Below are 24364 nucleotides of genomic sequence, written 5' to 3' on the forward strand. Positions count from 1 at the left end.
AGAATATCAAGCAGCACGTTAGAGAAAGGAAAAAAATAGTTTGTTCAGTCACTTTGAGAGATGTTAGAACAAGAATAATTCTTTGCACAGGCAGAATAATGCCACAGAGAAAGGAGGTAGCCAGGGGCATCTCTTTTTTGAGCATCCAACTAGCATGGTCCATCTTTCTGCACACAACAGTGCACAAAAGTCACAAACTTGCTTCTGGATTATTGAAGCTGGAGTAATAAGAACCCATCAGGACACCAAGAAGATAAAAGGGATTCACAAATATTGAAACTAGGGGAAAAGACAATTTACAAGCAATGTATTTCTAAGTGTTGGGACTCGGTTTATATTTATGGAAATCATTCAGGCCAAAGTCATGCAGAAGTTCAAATCCTGAAAATTCATAAAGTACATGGGTGTTAAGTGTAGCCAAACCTCTTGTCAGCAAGCTGCCCCTGTTAGAAGTGGTGTGTCAGAGACATAGGCTGCCAGCTTGGGGCTGGAGCTTAATTAATATACACTTTGAGGTACCTCAAACCAACTCATGAGATAAATCACATCCAAATATAGAAAGTTTTATTACAGCCAGTGAATTAGAGCTCCTGGCACTCCTAGGCTTCAGAGGAGTCCAGAAAATGCTTACAGGGCATGACAGAAGTACAGTCTCAGTTTATAACCTACTCCTACCTTTTCTTTTTCTGTTAAAACAACCTGCCGATAGAAATAAGAGTGAGATAGAAATCAATAACGTGTACAGGAAAACTGCAGCATAGCCAAAACATCATATAGACCAAGGTGGGATTAGAAAATAGGTCATTGCATTTGGAACCCCTTAACGTACATTTGATGAAATATCAGTACAATAAACTTCTCAAATAAGTTTTTCTGACTTGATGTCAATGGTCTCAATGCTGACAATGCTTTTACCTTCATAATGAAACTGAAAAACTCACTCTGCAAAAATAGAAAACAACTACGTGCCCCGGCCAGTGAAATGTTGAGTCTTCCCTATTTTTCTTGCCTTGTTATTTTACCCTCTATCTTGAATTTAGAGAGGCATATCTATGGCTTCGATTAATTTTTATAACATATTATATTATGAATGTGGGATATAATAATATCTATCTCACAGGGCTATTATGAGGATTTAAGTGAGAGAATATACACCTGTGCCATCATACAAGTACTTAGCATATAATAATTTAATCATTTAATAAATGTTAACAGGTTATTATGATTGTTTACATTACGTCATGTTACATAATACTAGTACTTTAAAAAGTTAATTTGATTTTCCTCCAAATTAAATCCTGTTCTGCAGGAAAAGTAATGATACGAAGTATGCTTGTTCTATTAAGACACAAAAAGCTTATAATTTGTGTTCCCTTGATTCCTCTCTCCAGGGTTCTGCTCAATTACAGAGGCTCTGTATAAAATTCAAATTAACATCAAAGAAATAGCAGCTTTATTTCATTATGAAGATACCTATCTAGTGGACAATATTTCCTTAATCAATTTTTGGTTTCTTTGCTTGCATTAAGTCCTTGAAAGCACATTATTATTCATTTCCTGGAACCTCTGTCCTGAAGAGCTTTGCTTGACACTGTTATAGGCAAATGAGCAAAGAGCTAGGAAATTTGTTGGTAGGTTTTGTTGCAAAAGAATGTTTTTTGGCATATCAAATGTCTGGGAGGTGACTGCCAGAAGTTTAATATTTGAAATCAAAAAGGTGGGAGATCCTAAAATGAGGCAAGTGCATCATGGGAAAAATGTTCAGCAGATTTAATAATTTACTAGGAATGGTTTTACCTAGAACATGCAAAAGTTCAGAAAGCAGGAAATATGGTAGACCACAACTTACCATGCCTGCCGTTTCTCATGCCTCTCAATTTACCTGAATAGTGAAATTTAGAGTGCAGCAAAGGAAAATCACGAGGATAAAAAGTGCTACAATCCTGGGGTAGGCTATCTTATGGTTTAACAAATGTTCATTCTCTCCCCTTGTCCCACAACCTAAAGAGAGAAGTGCATTTCCCTTGCTGCTGATGTTAGCCTTGGCCATGTGACTCGCTATAGCCAATGGGAGGTCAGAATATTAGACAAGTAGACACGAAATGTGCTTGTATGCGTGACTTTGTCTCTTGTTCTCCTTCCTTTCCCCATGAGAAGAACATGTACATGGAGGATAAGAAACATGTGGTCCAGAACTGAGCCCAACCCACATCCCAGAACCAAGTCCAGGCAAGCCCAGGTTAGGTCAGCTGAACCTCTATCAACTGCAGGTGTGTGAATAAGAAATAAGTGCTTGTTTTTGTATCCTACTGAGATGTTGTGGCTATTTATCATGCACTATTATTATTGCAAGTGTTGACAGAGACAAACACATAGGAAAAGGTTTGGGATTCTGAGTCATCCAGTTCAGGCACAAAAGGGGATCTTCTTTCTCACTGGCAAATGCCAAGTTAAATGAATACAATATAATGTAGGAGTTCAGCATCTCTGAGTTCACTTTTCTTTCTCTAAGCAAGAAAGAACAAGAAGGCAAATGTTGTTGGCAAATGTTGATTCTGTTTTGCAGCTCAGAAGGAAGAAGAGATCAGGCCTGGAAGTCACTCACAGCTAAAAATGCCAATGATAATTCAGATAAAATCGTCCATCGTGGTAACATGTTTCACATGAATTTAAAGGAAGGGCAGACTCATAGTTATAAGTAAATATATTATTAGAAAATAACTTGATACAGATACTTAAAAGTGAGCCTCTGACTAGTTAACTCAGATGTCCAATTAAGCTTTCCATTCATTCTTAGTTCAAAAAATATTTGAGTATTTACTTAGTAAATAAGTAATATGAAGAACTCAAAATTGAATAAGACTTGCCCCCAAGAAGCCAGTGTTTAGAATGAGGCAGACATATGCAAATAACAGTTATGTGCACACAGGCCAGAGGGGAACCAAGTACAGAGGAATTAGACACCACTTTTAGTAAACCTTCTTGGGAAAGGTGGAATTTTATTTGGTCCCTGAAGGAAAGGCAAGGTTACTAATATTATTTATTTCTTTTTTAAATCAAGATACTAAAGTAATACATATCCATTTTACTTTTTCTTATTTTTATTTATTTTTTATTTTTTTAAGATGGCGTTTCACTCTTGTCACCCAGGCTGGAGTGCAATGGCACAATCTCAGCTTACTGCAACCTCACCTCCTAGGTTCAAGCGATTCTCCTGCCTCAGCCTCCCAAGTAGCAGGGATTATAGATGCCCACTACCACACCCAGCTAATTTTTGTGTTTTAAATAGAAACGGGGTTTCACCATGTTGGCCAGGCTGGACTTGAACTCCTGACCTCAGGTGATCCACCCACCTCGGTCTCCCAAAGTGCTGGGATTACAGGCATGAGCCACCATGCCCAGCCTATCCATTTTAGAATAGCTTAAAAAATACAAAAAAAAAAAAAAAAAAAAAGCAAAAAAGGAGCAAATTAAAACAATTTGTATCCTTATCACCCAAAGATAACCACTATTAATATGTTAATATGGCTCCTTCCACTCATTTTCTTGTTAAAACAAAAAAGGGTAACTAGGTATCTATCTGTTTTTTCCTCTTGTGTAAATTCTCACAGAGAACTTTTCATTATTGTAGATGAAACACACACACACACAAAAGGACTTTCCTCTTGGGCAAGTCTATGGAGAGTCTCCTGTCACTGATTTTGCCTGGAACATGGTCAGCCTGTGCAATTCTTTCTTCATCTCCAGAAAATATTTTCACACTATATCCTTGACTAGGGGCTCATTTCCATAATCAGAAACCAACTCTCTGTAGGCTGGTTTCTATTCTCTGTCCTCTTCTCTCTTATCTTCTCTATGATCATTTTTGTAGAGACCGGGTCTCCCATGTTGCCCAGCCTGGCCTCAAAGGATCCTCCTGCCTTAGCCTCTCAAAGTGCTAAGATTACAGGTATGAGCCACCACACCTGGCCTGATTCCGTTTTCCACAACATCAATTCTGTTCTTTACTAACTTTGGTGTGGATTTTAAATCTGCCATTTTTTTGTTGTTGTTTTTTAGTTTTTTAGTTTTTATACAATTGATCCTTATTTTGTCCAACTCTTTCTTTTTATTTCATCTTTGCTTTTCCCTAGAGGTAACGCCATGTTGGATTTATAACTCAGGTGATAGTCCTCTATCCTACTGGAGTCACCTTGTCCTTTACAACAACAACAAGTCTAGACTTTCCATTCTGTGTGCTGGGAAGCCCCCAAACCCTCTAATATCTCCAAGAATTCTTGGAGGAATTGCATTTCTTCTACTTGCTGTGGCTCCGGTTTGCTGTTGCCATAGCTTTCTAGATTCTTGGGCGCATCTTGTCTCTTGCACATACTGTCCTTTTTCTGGGATGTGTCACTTCACATCCTCACCACCCCATGCCTGTGCCCCCAAAGTGCAATCACAACTGTAGGATTGATGTAGTAGATTTGTCACCAGAGGTTTGAGGAACTTAAAATCAAATATTGGACATCACTGTTTTCTGCAATTCCTCCATCATTCCTGTCTCTAGGAACTCCTCACTTCCAGCAGCGCCCAGCCTACTGCCTTGATGCTGATGTTGTGTGTCCTCCTCTCCCATTCTTCCCCATCTTCTCCCCATTTCCTGCTCACCACCCACTCCTCCTTTCCCACTTCCTGTTACTTCTCTCACATGACTGTGTTTCACTCTGGTTCATGGAGCCTCACCTTTCAAACCAAGGCAAGTATCAAGGTATTTTGCTAAACAAAGACTGTTCCTCCCACAAGTGGAAACTTGGCACCAGATTTTACGTATTTACACTCTTTGAAGGAAGCCAAACCTTTTCTTTGCATTTTTTTCTATTAGGTTAAGAACCTTATGAAATCGCTGATAGTCAATTGTTTCTTATTTACCAAAAAAAAAAAAAAAAAAAAAAGACGATTTCAAAGGGTTCAACCTAAAGATCTTGCCACAGAAGAATTTTCAGAGCCAGACCTTTACCCTGGGGCTCCTAGAAGCCATTCTCTTTCTCTCGTTCTCAGGCATGTTTTCCCAAGGCTCCATTAGGCTGCTTTTTTCTTTATTCATTCTTGAGCAAGACAGGATTTACCGCAACCTAAGAACAATGCCACTAAGGTGAAGGGGTTTACCTTTCCCCAACTCTTAGTACCCTAGGGTGGTGGCAGATCCACTTTCAAATCTACAGCTGGAAACACAGTGACATGCCAAGTCCCAGTCCACCTCCCAATTTCTAATATTCTTTAGTGATATTGGAGGGGCCAAATTACGTATGTCTCCAATCCTTTTTGTATGCACACAGAAAAAACTGGAGACAAACTCTACAAATAATTTTACGTTATCTTTCTCAGATTCATATTAGAAACATGTTCCCATCTTTAAAAATAATTTGCAAGCACATGATTTTAACAGCTACATAATACTATGTCAAATAAATGTAGCATGATTTATTTAACCTTTTTGGGGGCTGATTCCTAGTTCTCATTATTATAAATTATGTTTTGAAAAAATATTCTTTCATATAAATCTCTCCATTTCTTATTTTTCATTAGATTCAGTTTTTCTTAAAAAGGAAAATTCTGGATAAAAGATAGATAAACTTGGAACAATGTATACTCACTTTAGAAGTAGATGAAAATGTCAGTTTCATGACATCTTCCCCAGCCTTTGATATTATTTCTCAATACCCTACAAACAGAATGCACATAAGGGAGCTTTTTGTTTGTGAGAATGAGGGTGTGTGTGTGTGTGTGTGTGTGTGTGTTGGACAGTAAAGAAAGAAAGAAATATGAGAAGGGGACAAAGAGACATACATATTCTTAAAAAGTCCAGAGATGCACAAGTTGCGTAGCAACTGATATATGCTGTCAGGGGTTAAGCAAGACACAGAAAAATTGTAGGTGGTAAGTAATATTTTAAGAACTTGTGTTCAAATTATTTAGGTAAGACATTATGTGCGGTTACATATCAGAACTTGTGAAAAACAGTTAACAACAAAACTTGATATCTGAATCTCTCTTTTACGAGGAAGCCAAGAAAAATATATAATCCTATATTAAAATCAGTGGTAGCATTCTTTTTACCGCTTATCGTCTATCCATTTGTTTAACAAATACTTTTTTGGTGTCTCTCATGTGCCAGGATGCTAGAAATAAAGAAATGAATGAAATAAAGTCCTTGCCCCCAAAAGCTCACTATAAAGTGGATAAAACAAATATGCAAATAAATAATTACACTATAGATTGATAATCGTCCTTCCAGAGACATTAACAAATCCATAAAGTACAAAGTGACAAGCTCTGCCCATAAGGAATCAGAGGAAGCTTGACCTGAGCTTTTGAGTTAGGTCTTGAAGGGTGAATAGGAATGTGCCATGCAGAGAAAGGACACAACTTTCCACAGAGAACAAAGAGCTTGGACTCTATTCCATTAATGCAGAGTATCCAGTATCCCAACTGCTGTGCCTTGCATGGGTTTCAGATGTGTGCTAAAACACTGATTTTACTCTACCCACAGGCTGGCCAGGTGGGACCTGGGCAGCTGGCATCCCTGGATTGGTTCCTTCAGCCCCAAATAGCCTCATCTCCTTATTCCCATGTGCCACTGACATGTGTATTAGTCCATTTTCAAACTGCTACAAAGAACTTCCCTGTGACTGGGTAAACATAAAGAAAAGAGGTTTAACTGACTCCCAGTTCCGCTGGCTGGGGAAGCCTCAGGAAACTTACGATCATGGTGGAAGGGGAAGCAGGCATCTTCTTCACAAGTCACCAGGAAAAGGAAGAATGAAGGAGGAACTTCTAAACACTTATAAAACCAACAGTTCACATGAGAACTCACTCACCATCATGAGCACAGCTTGTGGAAAACTCCTCCATGATCCAATTACCTCCCTCCCTCGACACATGGGGATTACAATTCAAGATGAGATTTGGGTGGAGACACAGAGCTAAACCGTATCAACATGTAATTTTTTACATATGCTGTGATGTGAAAAATGTTAGGAAGCCCTGCCCCAGGGAGAGGTGATAGAGGTTTATATCCAGAGTAATAATAAAATTATTATTACTGGCATTTTTAAGAGTTAGCTCTGATGGCGGTGTGATGGCACCTGGGAATGGAGAGAAATTGCTTATCAGGAAGAAGAAACTGGAGGCTGCAACAGATGACATTATATGTTCAAATACATTTGCTACCTCACCCTGCAGGGCCTCTCCCTAAGGAGGACCACACTCCGGCCCAGGATGCCTGGCACAGCCCTGTGACTTGGTTGGCCAGTGGAATATGAGTGAGTAGGATCTGTGCCCTTCCCTTGTCAGCAGAGGCTCGGAAGTGCTCTGAGGGTCCACTGTTTCCACCCTTTCCCTTTGTGCAGAGGCCAGGGCATCCTGACAGAGTCAGCCTGGAAAGAAGAGGACAAAAAGGAGGGATGCAGCTGACCTGCAAAGGCCAGTTATGTGAGCAAAACATAGATCTTTATTGCTGTGAACCACTAAGGTTTGAAGGTTATTTGTGCAATAAACTGGTGAATACAGAAGCTAATGTGCGAGTCCAAGCTCGAGAATACCAGGGCCTAAACTGACAAGTCCTCAGAGTCAGTAAATCAATCAGTGGAACTTCTTACATGGTTAAGTCAGAAAAGAAATATGCTCTGCTCCAATGACTCCCAATTAGGGGTGTGAGAATCCATTGGGGATCACTGTCCTGCAGAGCTAGACAAAGCCAAGGCACTGTGCTTCTCCAGCAGCCCTTCCCAAATCATCTGCATGGCAGATTGAGTCTAAGTGGAAAGAAGCTGATTTCCTATTAGTAAAGCTTGTTTCCCACTTTCTTTATTTCTGTAATACAAATATTGGCTGTCCCTTTGTCACCTTCTTTGACATTTCACTCCAAAAAAACAAAAAATTTAAGCATGCAAGAGCATTAGTAAGCACTGCAGAATGTAACCTGAATTTCATTGAGGAGATGGAAGAAAGGGCTTACCTTGCATAACAGATCACATCTTGCTAGGGGGAGAAAAGGTGATTAAATGAGCCTTTTCTCCCGAACTTTCTAATCAGCCTCATAACTAAAACTTTTCTCCATTTCCCAGCGTCCCACCCCATAGACCACTGCTCCATGCCATCTATGAATGCATTAAAGAGAGTACTATTGTAACTACTCATGCTTCATGCAGGCGATGCACTAAGACAGCTGGCTAAAATGAAATCCAAATCTCCGAAGCCATTCTTGGAGACATATATCCATGAGCCTTCTCTCTCCTAAGCAGTTTATAAGAAGCAGAGATCTAGAACTCAGCTCCCCAATGTGTGGATTTCCTCCAGTGGTTTTTTTTGTTTGTTTGCTTGTTTTGAGACAGGGTCTCACTCTGTCACCCAGGCTGGAGTGCAGTGCTACAACCACAGCTCACTGTAGCCTCCACCTCCCAGGCTCAAGTGTTCCTCCCACCTCAGCCCTCTAAGTAGTTGGGACCATAGGAGCACACTACCATGCCCGACTAATTTTTGTATTTTTTGTAGAGACAGGGTTTCACCGTGCTGTCCAGGCTAGTCTCAAACTCCTGGCCTCAAGCTATCCATTCCCTTGGCCTCCCAGGGCGCTGGGATTACCGATGTGAACCATTGCGCCCAGCTCACAACAGTTTTTTTTCCTTTTTATTTTATTTTATTATATTTTGGTAGAAACAGAGTCTTGACATGTTGCCTAGGCCACTTGTGACCTCCCGGCCTCAAGCAATCATCCTGCCTCAGTGCTGGGATTGCAGGAGTTCACAATCGTTTGAGAATAAAAAAATGCTCTTTGAAATTGTGACAACCCTAGCAGATGCGGTAGTCACTCACATCTTAACTTGTGGTCATTTAATTAGATGCTTTTCTCCTAACGTCAAGTTGGGGTCCTTTCTCTGAGGAGACAAAATCAGCGCCAGATGGTGGGTGGGTGTGGAGACTGAAGAGTTGAGAGATGATGATGCTGGCAGCCCTGGTACCAGCCCAGGGATGCTGCACAGCAGGGCAACAGAGTAGAGAGAGAACCCAGAAGTTGGAAGAGGGCCCTGGAAAGGAGAAATGAGAGAGCAACAAGCATAAACATTGTCCTTTTCACAATGTGGCCCAGGATCAGCTCAGAAACAGCTTATATTTCGTCCACATCATTCTTACCAAATCTTCACACAAATTAAAAGCAGAAATCTGAATAAATTCTCTTTGCAACAGTTTGTGACCATCAGAAATGCAGAGGAAGGAATGTGCCTCTGCTCCACCCACAACATCACTGAGCGGCTTACCTTTTGCGTAAGGTCACTGGCTTGGTTGATGTACCGGTCACGCTCCTTTTCCAGATGAAAGATGATCTTTCTCTGCTTCTGAGCCTCATCCTTGTAGTTCTGGATTTCTTCCTCCAGGTTCCTCTTGGCTTGTTCATGGAGCTTTACCAAGTCAGTCTGCTTCTGGGTCGCATTGACTGCCTTAAGCATGTTCTAAAAATAAGGGCACAAAGCAGTCACATTACTCACAATGTTTGAGGATTTGGGGTTAAGTTTACCCTCTGCCTCACATCTAACATAATTAGATAGCTTGTCTTTTGGATGAATAAAAATGATCATGTTCCCTACAGCTTATTAAGAGCTTATTATGCTAATTTTGCACAAGGCACTTTAAACACACATATAAATACACTAAGCAACCACAATGTCCCTAAGAAATGGGCCCCATATTGCCCCATTTTAGAGGCAGGAAACTGAGACTGAAGAGTTAAGCTACTTGCCTACAAGTTCATACAATTGGGAAGTGGCAGAGCAAAGATTTGAATCCATGGCTGTCTAACTCCAGAGTCCATGCCTTTAACCTCCAATCTAGCTCTTGCCTTTCTCTTGTGAGGTTAGAACTGAACCTAATCATATAACTTGAGCTTTGATTACAAAGGAAGATAAAAAGCAGCTTAATAAAAATGCAGACACCTAGAATTAACATGTGACCCAACAATTTCACTCCTGAATATATACTCAAAACAAATGAAAGCAAAAACTTGTACATGAGTATTCACAGTAAAATAATTCGCAAGAGCCCAAAAGATAGACACAACCCAAATGTTCATCAACTGATAAACAGATAAGCAAAATACAGCATATCCACACAGTGGAATAGCATTCAGCCGTAAAAAGGAATGAAGTACAGATGCATGCTACAACAGTGCATGAACTTTGAAAACACTGTTCTGAATGAAACATGCCAGACACTAAAGTTCACTAGTGTACGATTCCGTTTGTATAAATATCCAGGACAGTCAAATCCATAAAAACTGAAAGCAGATTAGTAGTTGCCAGGGGTGGGAGGAGGGGGGATAGACTCTGGCTGCTGAACAGGTACAAGGTTTCTTCTTCTGGGGGGACAAGATTGCGGAACTAGATTGTGATGACAGTTGCCCAACACTGTGAATGTACTAAATGTCACTAATGGTAAATTTTGTGTTGTGCGTATTTAACCACAACAAAAACAATTAACCCAGTTTTTTAAAAAAATGCAGATGTTCATGTTCCAACTCCAGAGTTTCTGATTCAGTTGGTCTGGGATAGGACCCAGGCATCTACATTTTTCTTTTTTTAAGTTGCACTGGAGATTTCTGATGCTGAAAAGGAAATATCTTGGGTTGGCTGCCCAAGTTTCCCTGAAACACAGAATGAGTAGTAGTGCAATCTGGCAGCCACGCTCGTGCAAAAGGATTCACCTCTTTAACCGCAACTGAATGGATCAAATGACCCTTCCCCAGGACTTCTGAAATAGGGCCTTTAGATTTGTGCAACTCAGTAAAAGATGTAACCTTGGGAGATATTGGTGACAGTCATTTTTTGTCACATGGACTGGAAAACAGAGAGAGACAGTGACAGTCTTCATTGAAAGAAGAATGGAGCAAAAACTCAGGAAGTCAACTGGCAGAGAGAGATGCTTTCGTCCCAAGAATGCCAGGCCAGTTTCCAATGGGTTCCTGAGGCCCAGCTGTATCCGTGAGTTCCATGAGGCACTTTAGAGTTCTTTCTCAAATCTCTAACCAACACTGAACAACAGATAGATCTGAAAACTGCTGGACAATAATCAGGTAAAATGCCTATTAAATGTTGATTGGGTGACAATGTAGAAAACAGAAAAGATCAACTTTTTTTTCAGGTATTGGGTTAAACATTTGTTCTATAAAAGATAAAGCCACTTCCACATGACACTAAAAGAATCAAAATATATTCATGTTGCTACCTGTCAAAACCATGTCACTCATTCTTTGGATGAAGGTGGCATTTCAACTGAGTCAATGGGGAAAGAATGTATTATCAATTAAAGTTCATTGCATACCTGCAGAGTCGGGTGCTGTGCTAGGCACTAAGAATACAAAGGCCAGGAAATAAAAAATACAAAAGTATACCCTGCCCTAAAGGAAGAATGGACATTAATCAAATCAACAAATAAATGTAAAATTACTATTGTGCTACATGTCTTATCATGGCAGAAAACATATTGGTTGTTTATCAATACATATAAAATACAAATGGATTAAATGTGTGTTGAATATAAATTTAATCATCTAAATCCAACATTATTGTTTATATGTACAAATGTATAAAATAAAAAGCAATTTCCAAGATTGTCCAAGAAAAAAACCACTTCAGTGATTTTCTTTAAAAGTGATTAGCATGTGAAGATCTAATCTATCAATTCCTGAGATTCCCTGAATAGTCTATTTTAGGCTAAAGTATAGTGTATTTTGTTAACATTTGTTTGATTCTGGGAAACCCAAAGAAATAATGAAAATCAGAATGAACAAATACAGACCGTTTCTGCTTTGATGAGATGAAACTGTCTTGGCTGAAAGCCACACGGCTATTATAGAAGCACCCTGCCACCATCCCCCACAACCCTCCCACCATCCACACCTGGCCTGTGGTTGCTTCCTCTCTGGAAGAAATCCTTGAGCAGGAAAATTTACCCTAAATCCCTGTAGTTAAACTCCTAAAAGTGACTGTCAATGGAAAAAATCTTCAGGAAGTGGGATAGGAAAAAAGAGGGGTCCTACATTTAATGGAGAATCTTCAGATCTCTGCCTTCAAGCTCCCATAACCCCTCCCTTAGCTTTGGACCACACTGAGCTGGAAGGTCTGACAAGATAAGGACAGAAAACAAAAACCAAAACCTACAACAACCCTGAAAAGATGGAGGAAAGCTTAGACCTGCCATTCCTACACCTAACACCTCAGAGTTAAAATTCAGTTAGCACTCGCTTGTAATTTTTGGATTAGCAAAAGTTGTCGATTATAGATATTAAATTCACAAATGTTGATTAACTGCTTAGGATGCCAGATAGCACACCAGCAATGAAAACAAGAATCCACAAAACACTCTGAAATCTCCTCCTGGCTTATATGCTAATTCCCCAAAGTCTTTTTGTGTTCTCAGGTGATAATGCAATTGCAATTCATAGCCAGTGAATGGTAGACTGTAGGCAGTGGCTTAGAGGAAAATTAAGCACTATTATTTATTCTAATCCACTTCTGTTTGCCTTGGAGTTTTCTTTTCCCATCCAACTGGTTATAGCCAGATATTACAGTGCTGAAGAAAGACATTTATTTACCAGTGTGACTGTAACACACTCACCTTATTTAGTATGTCCCTTTCTCTCAGAAGCTCGTCCATTGCCTTTCTATCAAGTTCTGCTTGTTTCTTTGAAGCCTCCACCTCTAAACCCCCAGGGAGAAAAAATAATAATAAATGTAGAGTCGATCTAAGAGAATCTACAAAAGCTGAAGTGAAACAAAAACTGCTTTACATGTTCGTCTCTAGCTATAAAACTACTATTAACCGAGTGTATGTGACCTTTGGTATAACCAAGTGAGGTAGGTCTCCCTCTCTCACTAAAGAGATGGAAACTGAGGCTTACAGAGATTAATCCATTTGCCAAATGTCTGAAGCCAACAGGTGACAGGGCTAAGATTTCTCTAATGCCAAAATGTCTTTGCTCTTTTTTTTTTTTTTTTTTTTTTTTTTTTTGAGACGGAGCTTTGCTCTGTCGCCCAGGCTGGAGTGCGGTGGCGCAATCTCGGCTCTGCAGCCTCCACCTCCCAGGTTCAAGGGATTTTCCTGCCTCAGCCTCCAGAGTAGCTGGGACTACAGGTACAGCACCACCATGCCTGGCTAATTATTTTTTGTATTTTTAGTAGAGACAGGTGAGGACAAGCTCTGATTTTTTTTTTATCTTGCCCAAATTCCTATCTAAGAGGTCGGGGGAGTCATGCCCTAAAACCATAAATTCTCATCTAATGGGTTTTATTTCACCCTGTATATCATGACTTACTTTCCAATCTGACTGTGGCATAACAAGGAAGAAAACTGAAATATTTAACCCCAAAATATATTTCCTTGCCGTACCTTGAAACTGCCCCGCAAAGTCTCTTGTGGGAAAAATCCACATTCTATAGAGAATCCCCTTTTCCCTTGTTTTCCTTCCTTTCTTTCCAGATCCAGGAAATAATCAACAAAGAGCTAAACACACTTTTAGGTCCAATAAGAAACATTTTACAACCTGCTCTCTCTGAAGTCTGCTGTCTAAGAGCTTCCTCTGCACAATAAAACTTGGTCTCCACAGTCCTTTACCTTAGCCTGAGCATTTCCTTTCTGTTGATCCCAGGTCTTCAGATAAATTCAACTGATTGTCAATCGGAAAATGTTTAAATTTACCTATAGCCTGGAAGCCCCCTACCCACTCCCCAACCCCCGTTTGAGTTGTCCCGCCTTTCTGAACCAAACCAATGTATTTCTTAAATGTATTTGATGGATGCCTCATGCCTTTCTAAAATATATAAAACCAAGCTGTACCCCAACCACTTTGGGCACATGTTCTCAGGACCTCCTGAGGCCACGGTCAGTCACATGTGGCTCAGAATAAATCTCTTAAAATATTTTACAGAGTTTGATTCTTTCGTCAACACTGGGTTTCACCATGTTGGTCAGGCTGGTCTCGAACTCCTGATCTCAGGTGATCTGCCTGTCTCAACCTCCCAAAGTGCTGGGATTACAGGCAGGCATGAGCTACTGCACCCGGCCCCTTGCTCTTTTTAATGTTTTTTATTATACAAGTAAATAGAAATACAGAACGAAATTAGAAATTCAGATAAATGGAAGTGAAAAAATTTAAATCAACCAGAATCTACTTAGTATTTTAATATGTCTCTTTCCCAGCTTATTCTTATGTAAATATACATGTGTACATAAACCTAAATATATTTATATCTATAATTTATAAATATATATATATTTGTAAGTACACATACACCCCAAAAGGAAATTATAAGTATATATAGTACACTCCATATTCTGTATAGAGATTACAGAATATAGAAAATTTTTCCTTTTATTTCATTTAACCTCTCAATCTTGGTTTTGTGGTTTCAACATTTGGTGTTGAGCTTTTCCCCAAAAAACAGAAGCTTATTGTACACACAGTATACTATTTTGTAGCTTGCTTTTATAATTAACAAGCATAGAATAGAATAAATGCCTTTCCATACTATAAATGTACATCAGCATCCGAATTTTTAATAACTCCATGGTTTTTCACTGTGTGAAAATACATAATTTATCTTTTTCTTTCTTTTTTTTGCAGTTATAAGCAACAATCCTGTGAAAGTTCTTACTCATATTTTTCCTGTAGAAGAAGTCCTAGATCAAAGGGGATTTTTTAAAAGACATTTCTCTGCTACTGCCAAATTTCTCTCTAGAAAATTAATAGCAATTTAAATCCACACCCAAATCACCCCTGGATATCATCATTCTCTTTGATCTTTGACAGTCTGATAGATGTTTAAAAACCAATATGTCAGTATTTAATTTGCATTTCTTTGCTTAGTAGTGAAGTTTACTACTTCTTCATGTTTAATGACCATTTATTTGTATTTCTGTTTTTCAAATTGCCCAATTTGCCCTTTACCAATTTCTCTCATAATATGTTTATCCTTTCTGGATTTTTTTTTTTTTTTCTGAGACAGGGTCTCGCTCTGTCACCCAGGCTGGAGTGCACACTGGAGTGTGCAACTACAGCTCATTGCAACCTCTGCCTGTCAGCCCCCTGAGTAGTTGGGACTACAGACATGTGCCAACATGCCCAACTAACTTTTATCTTTCTTTTTTTTTTTCTGGTAGAGACGGGGTTTTGCCATATTGCCCAGGCTGGTCTCAGACTCCTGGGCTCAAGCAATCCACCCACCAAAGTCTCGTAAAGTGCTGGGATTACAGGCATGAGCCACCACTCCCGACCTTTTTTGTGGACTTTTAAAAGAAGCCCTTCACATATAATAAAGAGCTTTGACAATCTTTTAGTCAATTTGGCTTCATTTATAGAGAATACAGAATATAGACAATTTTGATTTTTATTTCATTTAATCTCTCAATCTTGGCTTTATGGTTTCAACATTTGGTATTGACTTTTTCCCCCAAAACAGAAGCTTATTGTCATGCCATTATTTTCTTAATAATCCATACTGCACACTGGTGTGAAACAACGCTTTACCTTAGATGATAATCCTGGGTCTTTTCTGGCCTTTCCAATCTTTTTCATTGATCTGTTTATCTGGACATCATCGCTACATAATTTGATTATTGAAGCTTTATAATACATTTACACATCTGGGAAGGCAAATCTTCCCTTATTTCCCAGATTTCATTTCTATTTTGTATTCTATTTCATTTCTGTTCTATTCTATTTCATTTCTATTTTCATAAGTTTGTTCTTCTGGAGGCACTCTAGAATCAATTTTTGAGTCCCATACAACATAACTCACTGAATTTTAAAGAGACTCACTCTCTCACCCAGGCTGGAGTGCAGTATGTGTGATCATAGCTCACTGCAACATTGACCTCCTGGACTCAAGTGATCCTCCTGCATCAGCCTCCCAAGTAGCTAGAACTATAGGCATGTGCCACTACAGGTGCACAGGAGCATGCTACCACACCTGGCAATTTTTTTTTTTTTTTTTGAAGAGAGAGTACCTCAATATGTTGCCTAGACTGGCCTTGAACCCCTAGCCTTAAGCGATCCTTCTGTCCCAGCCTCCCAAAGTGCTGAGATTATAGGTGTAAGCCACCGTGCCAGGCCCCAACTCACTGAAATTTTTTTGGAAAAATTAAATATATAAATTAACTTGGACAGATTTATATTTTTATCCTATTGAGTTTTCTCATCCAGTAACTTGATATATCTCTCCATCTTTCAAGTCTTCCTTTATACCCCTCAATAGAATTTTGTGGTTTCTTAAATATATAGATCTTGCAGATATCTCGGTAACTTTATTCACAGATATTTTATTACTTTAGTTGCTATTGTGAAGAGAATTTTTTCCATCATATACTCTAACTGATTTTTTTTGGTATGAAAAAAAGCTATTGATATCTACATATTTATTTTATAACCTCCCATTCTACTGAACTCTATTAACCTCTCTTATTAGTTCTGGTAGTTTTTCAGTTTATTTCTTGGTTTCTGTGGTAGAAAATCCTAACATGTAGGAAGGAGCCCCATGCTCCTAACCCTTATGCCCAGTGCCACTTTTTGATTGAACACACCAAAAGAACATGATCCCTAAGAAGAAATAACAATCTTGATGACACCTATAAAGTAGTCAAAAGAGAGAGAATGGTAACTTTGTATACATGATTTAAAGATGAAGAGTTGGGCTTAACGCCAAATGGGTAAAACTTCTTTTTCAAAAGCTTAGAACTATTGCAAGCAAATAGAAGTTTAAATATGGAAGTGTTTTGATAGCCAGTTACCAAAAAAATGCTCTTATAGTTCCATTTTTCTTCATATCTGTCACAGAAAGTATTAGATTGAAAACTCACACTAGACTGTAGGTATCCTGAGGGCAAAGTCCTCCATGCACCCAGCACCTAGAATAATGCCTGCCCACAGTTTGGGTTTGATTTATTGAATGGATGAACAGAGAAACTGTTGAGATAGGCTGCAACTGCATCTCAATAAAACATTATTTCTTGATGTCTTAGAAGGAAAAATATTCACCAAGACCTAAGTGACAAATTTTTTTTTTTTTTTTAAACAGAGTCTCACTCTGTCACCCAGGCTAGAGTGCAGTGGCACAATCTCGGCTCACTGCAATCTCCACCTCCCAGGTTCAAGCAATTCTCCTGTCTCAGCCTCCCAAGTAGCTGGGATTACAGGCACCCACTAGCATGCCCAGCTAATTTTTGTATTTTTAGTAGAGACAGAGTTTTACCATGTTGGCCAGGCTGATCTTGAACTCCTGATCTCAGGTGATCCACCCACCTCAGCCTCCCAAAATGCTAAGATTACAGGCATGAGACACCGCGCCCTGCCTTAATTTTTTTTAAGACAGAGTCTCACTAGTGACAAATATTTCTAGTAATTCTATCCAGAGATTTAGATTGTACCTAACTTTTAGTGAGGAATATATGCTTTTGTGCTTTTACGTATGTTGTCTCATTCAGTGATTGACAACTGACAGCCACCTGGGTAAAGTCAACGGGACACAGATGTTCCTGCCTCACACACTTCAGTTTCACAAGTGCTCTGTGTTCACTTATTTCACCCCAACCACCAGGTGTGGGGAGATGGGATCTAAACCCAGGCAGCCCTGACTCCAGGGTTTGAGTCCCTACTGACTTCTCTGTACCTCCCTGTGACACTTAGATTTTCCCTTCACAGGTGGGTTATAACTGAGTAAGACAGGGGTTCACCACATGGCAAAGTACTGACAGAGAAAAGATGTTAGAAGCCATTCATTTTTGTTCCACTGATTCTTACTGCAATATTGTCCCAGATACTGCTAATGAAGGACATTCATTCTAATGTATCCACTATCTTCTGTGGAAAAGAAGAACTAAAGCAGGTCATGTGAACCTCAGACATAAAAGTTTAGATTCTGTTTATTCCATGGACAAATACTGAGCAATACTTCAGGCTGGATTTTCATTTTTGCCAATGGAACCTGTGGAAGAACTGTTTAAGGTAAGAGTTTAAGGTATTCAAAATGATGCCCCCCACCCACCCCATATTGACTGTTTACCAGTGTGAGTGTTGTTTTACTGATTTCATTTGGCATGGGTTGTGTTTGTAAACATGGGTTACAAGATAACATCAGTCACCAATAAAATGTTTCTAAATGAATGAAAGCACAAAATGGTTTACCTCTCTCTAATCCCACGATCTGATTTTTTAGGGTTTCTTTGTGCTGTTCGACTTCTGCCTTTTGATCTTCAATGTGGTGCAGTTTCTTATGGATTTGTTCTCTGATTTTGTTGAGCTTCCCGATGTCAAGGCGCATTTGATGGACTTCTTCCTCTTTGGCCTGTAATTAGTGAGAAAGAATTAATGAGACACTTTGTAAACGAAGAGCCAGGAACTGGATGATGGTAAACTCAGAACCAATAAAAGGAAATTCTTCCCATGGCAATGTAAAGTTGTTCTGTGAGATTAAATCAAGCATACACAATTTGGTTTTGAGAGAAATTTAAAAACTCTGTTCACTGAATAAAATATGTGGTTATGTTTTATTTTTTTTTATTTTTATTATTTTTTTTTTTTTTTGAGATGGAGTCTCGCTCTGTCGCCCAGGCTGGAGTGCAGTGGCGCGATCTCGGCTCACTGCAAGCTCCGCCTCCCGGGTTCACGCCATTCTCCTGCCTCAGCCTCCCGAGTAGCTGGGACTACAGGCGCCCACAACCGCGCCCAGCTAATTTTTTGTATTTTTAGTAGAGACGGGGTTTCACCGTGGTCTCGATCTCCTGACCTTGTGATCCGCCCGCCTCGGCCTCCCAAAGTGCTGGGATTACAGGCGTGAGCCACCGCGCCCGGCATGTTTTATATTTTTATAAACTAAAAATAATAAAAAGACTGAAAAATTTTGTTTCGAGTCACCATCTGAAATGGTTTTGCTGTGTCCCCACCCAAATCTCATCTTGAATTCCCACGTGTTGTGGGAGGGGCCTAACGGGAGGTAATTGAATCATGGGGGCAGGTCTTTCCCATGCTATGCTCATGATACAGACTAAGTCTCACAAGATCTGATGGTTTTAAAAAGAGGAGTTCCCCTACGCAAGTTCTCTCCCTTTGCCTGCTGCCATCCACATAAGATGTGATTTGTTCCTCCTTGCCTTCCACCATGATTGTGAGGCCTCCCCAGTCAAGTGGAACTGTAAGTCCAATTAAATCTTTCTTTTGTAAATTGCCCTGTCTTGGGTATGTCTGTATTAGCAGCATGAAAATGAACTAATACACCAACTAATTGTAGAATCAAATAAGATAAGAATGCTAAGTTATATGTATCAAAAATATGTGAATTTTGTATATAGTATTTAATTAGCAATTTTCATGGACTTATGAAGTGACTTCTCTCAGAAGGTTATTAACATCCTATAAAATGTTCAAACACTCTTTTGAACTCACTGGGCCATTGTAGGTCAATTATATACACTAGAGAAGGGGTCCTCCTTCCTCAAAGTATGTTAGTCTGTAGGTATACATATGGATAAGTGGACCAGATATTTCATAGTATGAATAGGCAGTCTATAAAATGGCAAACAGTCCCCCAAAAATAATCCCAGCAAAGAAAAGCACCTGATTTTTGCCTACAGACTTCAAGCTTTCCAGATTTTGGAAATCTTAATTAAATTCACTTTTTAAAAATTTTGCCATTAGAAGTGACTAGAAGAGCAGCTGGGATTCTTTTGCAAACAAAGGTTAGCAATTATCTCTGCTCATAACAATGAAGAGACTAAAATTAGCTGTTCATGTTATCCTCAGATTATTGCTAGAGGCTGAATCCCATCAGGCTCATGATCTAATAACAGAAATAGTCCATCTTTCAAAATGCCCCATTCATGCTACTAAGGGAAAGAATTAATGGCATGAGTCTTTTTCCTTTAATTTTACCTTAGGGGCTAATATATTATTTTGACTTAAGTAGTCATCTCATCTCTGCTTTAACTTATTGCATTCTCATAAAGAATGGTTTCAAGTCTACCCATTCTGGGCTGTTTTAAAAGTTTTTCAGCGTCAGACCCTCAGACCCTATAGGGTTCAAATTAGTTGATGTTAAGGCCTCCTCCAGTTCTAAGATGTTCTAATTCAGTGGTTATTAATCCAGACCCCACAGTTAAGACTTCAGAAAAATCCTGGAAACCTCTCCTATTTTTGGGATGCATGCAACACAAGATGTAAGATATGCAAATAAGTGTGTGCATGTGTGTATTACCATCAGATTCTCAAAAGAGATTGTGATACAAAAATGTTATGGTTCTCTGCTCAAATCTATGTATTATTCATATATATATATAGACACACATACACTTTAAGCTATCGGGTACATGTGCACAACATGCAGGTTTGTTACGTATGTATACATGTGCCATGTTGATGTGCTGCACCCATTAACTTGTCATTTCCATTAGGTATATCTCCTAATGCTATTCCTTCCCCCTCTCCCCACCCTACGGCAGGCGCCGGTGTGTGATGTTCCCCATCCTGTGTCCAAGTGTTCTCGTTGTTCAATTCCCATCTATGAGTGAGAACATGTGGTGTTTTATTTTCTGTCCTTGTGATAGTTTGCTAAGAATGAAGGTTTCCAGCTTCATCCATGTCCCTACAAAGGACATGAACTCATCCTTTTTATGGCTGCATAGTATTCCATGGTGTATATGTGCCACATTTTCTTAATCCAGTCTCTCACTGATGGACATTTGGGTTGGTTCTTGCTAGACTACTCTTTTTACATCCAGTATTCTAACATAACCAGAGTAGGGAATATGGATTTTTTCAGAATTAAAGTGACAAACATAAAGCTGCTCTGTTAAGCAGGTAGGTATACAATATATATCAGAGTATAAATTGTTATCTAAACTTAATTTGCAAGCACTCTTCAATGATAGCAAGGAGAAGAACAGGAAATCTGTCTCAAAGTATACCTTGGACAGAAGTGAAAATCATGATTCCACAATCCTGTAAGTAAACACTAGGTAGTATCAGTCTCTCCCCCAACAATTCCATCCCACCTTCTCCAACAAGTAGTAAACTATAATCTGAATTTTTTTGCCGTTCACATGTATGAATGGATTTCTAGCTTTGAGCAACTGGTTTCTTGCAAGGCTAGTTACAGAGATAGACATCTGAGCTCACTTTGGAAACCATTTGCATAACGATATGATCAATAATCAGGTTTGCAATTTTATAAGAATGGAAGCCATCAAACTCTGCTTCTGGGCATAAAGCAATCACTATAGGCTTGCACCTGCCTCTGATGTGTCAAGGCACCCAGTAGAGCCAACACAGGTTATCCAAGCGAGGGCTCCAATTGCCAAGGCAAACCTGTGTTCATAGGGAATGAGGAAGGAAGAGCTAGGGAACAGACATGTGACTTGGTGTTTACTTTGAGCTCCAACGCCTTCTGTTGGTTTTCTTGGGATAGCTGCTCACAAACCAAACTGTGCTGCTCATTCTCTTGCTGAAGTTTAGCATTTCTCATCTGAAATTGCTCGAGTTCCTTTGCAGCTCTCTCATTCAATATCTGAAAGGGATGGAATGAGCTGGTTAATGCTTTTTAATCTGATTACAATACTTGTATATACACACAGGGGGCCCCACAAACCTCCTGGGAAGATAACAGCAACCCTGAGTTTTTGTCTTTGTAGAAATTGTTCTTAATCCCCAATGAAAGCACTAATGCACTCAAATATGATGAATGTTAAACGGTTGAGGAAAATGATGCCTTCTAATGAATAACACAGTGAGCATAATTTTTTTTTCTGAGAGCCTTGGGAAGTCTTGTTCACAGGTGGTGGATAAATATTTTAATGCCTGTTTGCCATTTGGCAGGCTTTGCATACGCAACAATTGCTATAATCATTGCAAATGAGCTAGAGATTCAAACGGATTTTATAAGCTGTGGGGCTTGGAAGCTACATCTTCAGAAGCAAATCCTGCATTAACATGCCTGCAACATTTTCATCAACAGAACTGTTCACTAACACTAACACAGAGACAATTTTCTTTTAATCTAACTTAACTCAAAACGATGGAACAGCAGCGGAGTGATTTATGTCTGCTTGAGTTCAGTGTCAGCCAGATTTTCCTCTTCTCTGCCTTGACTATCCTGAGCAGATATGGTTTTATAAAAACAAAAGATTATATCTTGGGGGCTCATTTCTATTGGGGGAATATTGAGGAGGTGGAGGGATAGCAAATGATTGCAGGATAAAAATAGAAAGACAGCTTAAGTAATGTCTGCAAAATATAACTCCCATGAACACAAAAATTAAGCATGAAAAGAATCCAACCAATTCTCCATCAATAGGGACTAAATAAAATGTAACCGGCTATGCTAAAAATGAAATTGTGTTTCATAGGAGGATAGTTTTTATCCTGATGTCCAAAAGCCTCTCTCCTATGTTTCATGCTCAAAGAAGTCTCATGTTTTTCTGCTGGAGGCAGCACATTGTAAATTATCTATTTGACTTCTGGCTTTATATAAAATTAATAGAGCAATGGACAAAAAAAAGGTATACTTATATCTATTTTTGAGTATAAAACTGCTATATGGCTTGACAATTCTTTGGAAACAAGCTTCCTGAGGAAAAACATATTTAAGAAAAGACTTTTCAATTATATGAATTGCTTCTTTAAAAAATGAGAGAAAACATAATACAATTACCAATACTTGTGCCACCTTAAACTGCTATAATAAAGTATCAAAAACAGTACCATAGTAAAAATAAATAAAGACTGACCATAGTTTGCTAAACTTGAAAATAACTTAAAAATAAACCTATTGGCTGGGCGCGGTGGCTCATGCCTGTAATTCCAGCACCTTGGGAGGCTGAGACAGTTGGATTACTTGAGGTCAGGAGCTTGAGACCAGCCTGGCCAACATGGTGACACCCTGTCTCTACTAAAGATATAAAAATTAGCCAGGCATGATGGCAGACTCCAGCTACTCAGGAGACTGAGGCAGGAGAATCGCTTCAACCCAGGAGGTGGAGGTTACAGTGAGCTGAGATCATGCCACTATACTCCAGCCTGGGCGACAAAGAGACTCCGTATCAAAAGAAAATAATAATAAAAATAAAAATAAATAAATAAAAATAAAACTGTTAAAAATAAATTATTATACTCACCCAATGGAATACTGCACAGAAATGAGAACTTATGGTCTACTGAGCTCTGTCCAGTAGAGCTTTCTGCAATGATATAAATATTCTCTGCCTGTGCTAATATGGCATCGACTAGCCACCTGTGGCTACTGAGTACTTGAAATTATGCTGGTATAACCAAGGAAATGAATTTTTAATTTCATTTCATTTTAATAAAGTTGAATTTAAATAGCCACTTGTTGCTAAGGGTTACCATATTGGGCATCACAAGTCTATAACTACATGGCAACAACATGAATGAATCTCACAAACAGAATATAGCAGAAGTTAGACACAAAGAATATATCCTGTAATATTTTATTTCTGTAAAGTATGAAAACAGGCAAAACCAAACTCTGCTTAGAATTCAGGATAGCGGTGGTACTTTAGGGGGAGAATGACTAAGAGGGAGCACAAAAGGGCTTCTGGGGGTGCTGGTAATGTTCTGTATCTCCGGCTGGGAGCAGGTGACCAAGATGCAGTTGAGTGGTTAAAATTCATCAAGCTGACTTGTGACATATACTCTTTTCTATATGTGTAGTATAGATCAATAAAAGGTTAAAAAGAAACTTATTAACCTGTTAGAGCTGGAAAATTTAAAAAGGGGAGCATAACTACCTCATAAGAGCCATTCAAAGACCAAATTGCAATGCTAAGTTTTACATCATCACCACGAGTAGTGAAGGGAATTTGCTGCTTTCCAAGAGAATTCAAAATGCACAAATGGGTGTGAACAAAGGTGCCATTCTGGGTTTTTCTTGTTTTTTAGCGAAGGCCCACACCCAACTCACCTTCTGCTCCTTCAGCTGCTGCTCCAGCTTCTGAAGCTCCTCCTTGCTCTTCTGCACATACTGCTGCAGGGCTTTTATTTCTGTCTGCCTGCTGTCCATGTCTGTCTGAATCTGCTTGAGCTCTTTCTCTAGTTTTTCCTTCTTCCGGAACTCCCGGGAAGCTTCGTTCTGACGTTGCTGGATTTCTTGTTGGAACTAGAGGGTGCGGGAAGGACAAGAGAGAAAGAGATGAGCCCTGACCATGGCAGGTCTCAGCCAGCCAAGCCCCACTCCGTTCTCTCAGGTCTGTGATTGTCAGGGCAGTCACTTTGCAGTAGCATTTCCCCTATAGGGCAGACATCCTTGAGCCCCAGTGTTCAAACTTTTCA

At 39.3% G+C, this 24364-nt stretch overlaps 1 protein-coding gene across 2 annotated transcripts in view; it reads right to left on the minus strand.

Annotated features, from left to right (window-relative positions):
* LOC105478303 (cilia and flagella associated protein 58) overlaps positions 1 to 24364 on the minus strand; it is a 119514-nt gene that overhangs the window by 78033 nt on the left and 17117 nt on the right. For both annotated transcript variants that reach the window (XM_024791788.2, XM_011735418.3), the window contains exons 5-9: positions 23997 to 24191; positions 21447 to 21584; positions 18212 to 18371; positions 12652 to 12734; positions 9300 to 9491 (exon numbers count right to left, since the gene is read on the minus strand). In XM_024791788.2, the coding sequence (XP_024647556.1) occupies positions 9300 to 9491; positions 12652 to 12734; positions 18212 to 18371; positions 21447 to 21584; positions 23997 to 24191 (768 nt within the window). The remainder of the gene's footprint in view (positions 1 to 9299; positions 9492 to 12651; positions 12735 to 18211; positions 18372 to 21446; positions 21585 to 23996; positions 24192 to 24364) is intronic.

Source organism: Macaca nemestrina, chromosome 9, assembly GCF_043159975.1.
Source record: "Macaca nemestrina isolate mMacNem1 chromosome 9, mMacNem.hap1, whole genome shotgun sequence".
Classification (NCBI taxonomy): Eukaryota; Metazoa; Chordata; class Mammalia; order Primates; family Cercopithecidae; genus Macaca; species Macaca nemestrina.